This window comes from Pteropus vampyrus, unplaced genomic scaffold (assembly GCF_000151845.1).
Source record: "Pteropus vampyrus isolate Shadow unplaced genomic scaffold, Pvam_2.0 Scaffold294, whole genome shotgun sequence".
NCBI classification, from domain to species: domain Eukaryota; kingdom Metazoa; phylum Chordata; class Mammalia; order Chiroptera; family Pteropodidae; genus Pteropus; species Pteropus vampyrus.
The window spans coordinates 1,429,444-1,432,987 of NW_011889075.1; the positions used below are offsets into that span (position 1 = coordinate 1,429,444).

A 3,544-nucleotide genomic window follows, 5' to 3' on the forward strand; every position below is an offset into this window, starting at 1 on the left:
AATATCTGGTAACTATGAGCTAATTCTTGCATTCGAAAAAGAACCAAGGTTTTCTGAGTGACTAATGATAGCAATTACTGGACATTGTCCTTTGATAAAAAATATTTACATTTGTGCTATGACCTCAAGTCAAAGTTATCACTTTGAGAATTTTTTTTGGATGTTAACATAGACATCAAATACATATGTTAAAAACAAGACTCTACCCAGGAGATCATGTTTTTGGGATTTTGATATCTTTTTTTTTTAATTGTGACAAAATATTCCTATACAAATAAAATTAAGAAAATCTAGGTTGTTTAAACATTTTTGAAGCACTAAATTATATTTCCATTTAGATGCACTACACTGATAAATTTCTTCTAACAGACATTTTTTCTTTTCTTGTACAATTTGATTTCTTACAATGAAAACATCTGTGCAAGACTGGAATATTTATGTGTACATGCAATATGATTGGCAGCTCTATAATTAGGATAAGCTCCTTGGACCACAGTTTCTATGGCAACAGTCTAAGAGTCCATTCTTACCTGCTTTCTGGTCATCCACTGTACTGAGTTTAGTCTCGTCAGCTACTGTTAAAAGGTAAATGTATAATGGTTAGCCCAGTTAGTCCCACAGCCCAACATGCTTCAACCATTCCCAGATCTTTTCAGTTATGTGATAATTCTTAGGTAATATTTCATGCAAATAATATGAAAAATCAAGCAAACATTCATAATCAAAAAAGGGGGAAAGCAGTGTCTCCATGCAATATGCCAGTCATTTCATTTCACAGACACGTGTGTTATTTATATGTTAGCATATCTTAATTAGCCAAGGCAATGCATCGCCAAATTTTTCTTTTACGCATGTGATAAATTAATGCTTTTAGTCATGAAGTACAAACAGCCACAAGAGAATGCATAAATAAGTTACAGATGATTAACAAAGGTTTTTTTAAATCATTCAATCAGTTTGTAGACATGATTAATTATTTTACTTTTTTGTTTTGTTTTGGTTTTGGTGGATTTGGATTTAAAAAGAGACACTACCTGATTGGTGTTTGATTGAACAACTATGGTTATTCTCCTGCTCTCATTTGCTTCAAATACTTTCTACAATAAATATTTTCTCAAAATATTACTTCAATGAAATGCCTTAATTACTAACACTTAAGAGTTTCTATTAAATAAACCTTAACAAGTAGCAATGAAAGGAAGATATCACAAAGTAACCAAATTCCAGACATGGATTGAGATAATGATTTCTCTCCAAAATTTTTTATTTTAGTTCAAGAATGCCACAACCAACCAAATACTATTTCAATGAAATTGGTTTTAAACAGCCAAAGTGTTAAAACATTTCATTGTTTCAAATAAAGATACATGAATATAGCATGAAATGCACATGTGTTTGTTTTTTTCTCATCAGAAAACATATATGTTAACATATTGCACATTATGTAAACATGCCGCTTATGAGAAATATGGTTATCTCAAACTCAGAGAAAAACTAATTTTTGCCAAATTGCCACATTTCACATTTATTTTCTCTACTGTTCAAAGTAAACAGACATGTGTTTGGGACCATCAATTTTAATCTGAAAGCATCTACATCTAAGCCTTATTTAGATAAAGATTCATGGAGATTGTACTCACTACCTAAATCCATGCTTTTTGATTTTCGTGTTTTAACGAAATCCAATTGACTGGCATCTGAAAATTGCTTTGTGCGTTTTTCTGACATACTCTGGCGTCCAAATCCTTCTCGTTGAAAAGCAAGAGCTGGATCAACATCTGGACTCAAAGAGCTGGTGTAAAAAGAAAGATAAACATAAAAATATTTACTAAAAATAGAAGACATCCAATTTAGGGAAGTTCATACATATCTGTGTATATGAATGTGTATATATATATAGTCCTCGTAAATATTTAAACTAAATAACACAAATATAATTCTTTATTAAAAAAACTGTGGCTGTATAGGAAGTGATAAAAAAATACATTTATTTACATTTAGTAATTTTTTCTCCACATGAGTTCTGTCCTCCTCTACGTCCCTTTCACAGTTCTCTCACTCTATTGGACAATACATCATTATTTCTAAGTGATGGTCAAAAATAAGCCTTATATCTCTTAGACATTGGAGTGATTGAAGGTTTGAGGAAAACTTTCATATATTAATACAAATATTGGCAGCAAACGAGTGACTATGTAAATTGAAACTGAATAAAAGTTTTTAGAAGAATATGTTCTAGTGTTATACGCCCTTTATCTTGTATCCCAGAAAAGAAAGAACTACCCTTAGGGCATGTAGTTTCATGAGGATGTGGTTTCTCTGCAATACTTACTCATCTGAGAAGATCAGCTCAGCAATTCTTTATTAGAACCTATTCTCATTAAGGCGACGTGCTGGGTACCAAAGTCAAAATAACAAATAGGAAGAGATCTCTGTTCTCTACAAACTTTTAAGAAACCATACTACAAGTATATAGCAGAAGCTAAGGATGCATAAATGACAGAATAAACTGTATTCGAGGGAGTCAGGAAAAATATGACTTAGACTACATGACATTTGATCTGGTGACACCAACACAGTGACTCAAGCAGAGATGATGAAGCATATGGCAAAACACTGGTAACAGGATACAATTTGAAGTGTTTTCCTGATGAAAGTGGCAGAGATGACACGAAATCACTCTTATTTCTAAATATCTGTGAACAGTTTCAAAAAGCACTACCAGGTGTTCTGAGCACAGCCCATAAAATGAAAGCCGTTTTTCTCTGGGTTGGGCACCTTGAGAAAATTAATAACTCCCGTACGTCAGCACCATGTCACCTTACCTATCTGGCCAGGTAGAATGTCCTTCCACAGTTAACTAAACCTACTAGAATGGAAGGGAGCCACTTCCACTATGCCAACTGAGATTTGATAGTTTTCCTAATGCTTCTAACAAAAGTAAGCTCTGTGAACCCTTTACGGCCTTATGAGAATTACCCTCCATACTGGGAAAAGGATAGTGATCTAGTTTAGATATAGATCAGAAATTTAGCAGCAACTTACTGTGCATGAAATGATAACTGGCTTTTTCAGAATAGCTAAACCAAAAATGGTGAAAAGGAAGACACAAAGGAAAATACTTGGTCATCAAGTTAAGTGATCTGAAATGAGTGACCTGCATTAGGCCTGTATGTCTTATAATGCTCATTAAAGACAACACTAGTTGCCTCATCCATCATACAAGGCTGATGAGAGAATCCAACGACATGAGAGTGAAAGCTCTTTCTAAACTGCAAGCCACTATACAAAATAACTTTTATTACCCAACAAAGACTTTCCATCTCAAATTACTAACGTAATATAAATTATGATAATAGAAATAGAATCCTTAAAAACCACACATAGAAAAGGAACACTCTTCCTTCATCTTTCTACTAAATGCTAAGCAGGATCTCCAGGATGAGGCAAGGCTGGTGCCTCAGGCTCAGAGTTAAGGAAGCACTTGCTCTCAGGGTCAAGCAAGTTTGGGGTTGGCATCTGAGAGTGACACCTGCATACCCCG

The 3,544-nt window shown here is 33.9% G+C and overlaps 1 protein-coding gene across 1 annotated transcript in view; it reads right to left on the reverse strand.

Annotated features, from left to right (window-relative positions):
- PARD3 (par-3 family cell polarity regulator) overlaps nucleotides 1–3,544 on the reverse strand; it is a gene marked incomplete at its 5' end in the record, with an annotated part of 522,521 nt that overhangs the window by 218,241 nt on the left and 300,736 nt on the right. The window contains 2 exons of the mRNA XM_023521117.1: nucleotides 531–575; nucleotides 1,641–1,792. Of these exons, the coding sequence (XP_023376885.1) occupies nucleotides 531–575; nucleotides 1,641–1,792 (197 nt within the window). The remainder of the gene's footprint in view (nucleotides 1–530; nucleotides 576–1,640; nucleotides 1,793–3,544) is intronic.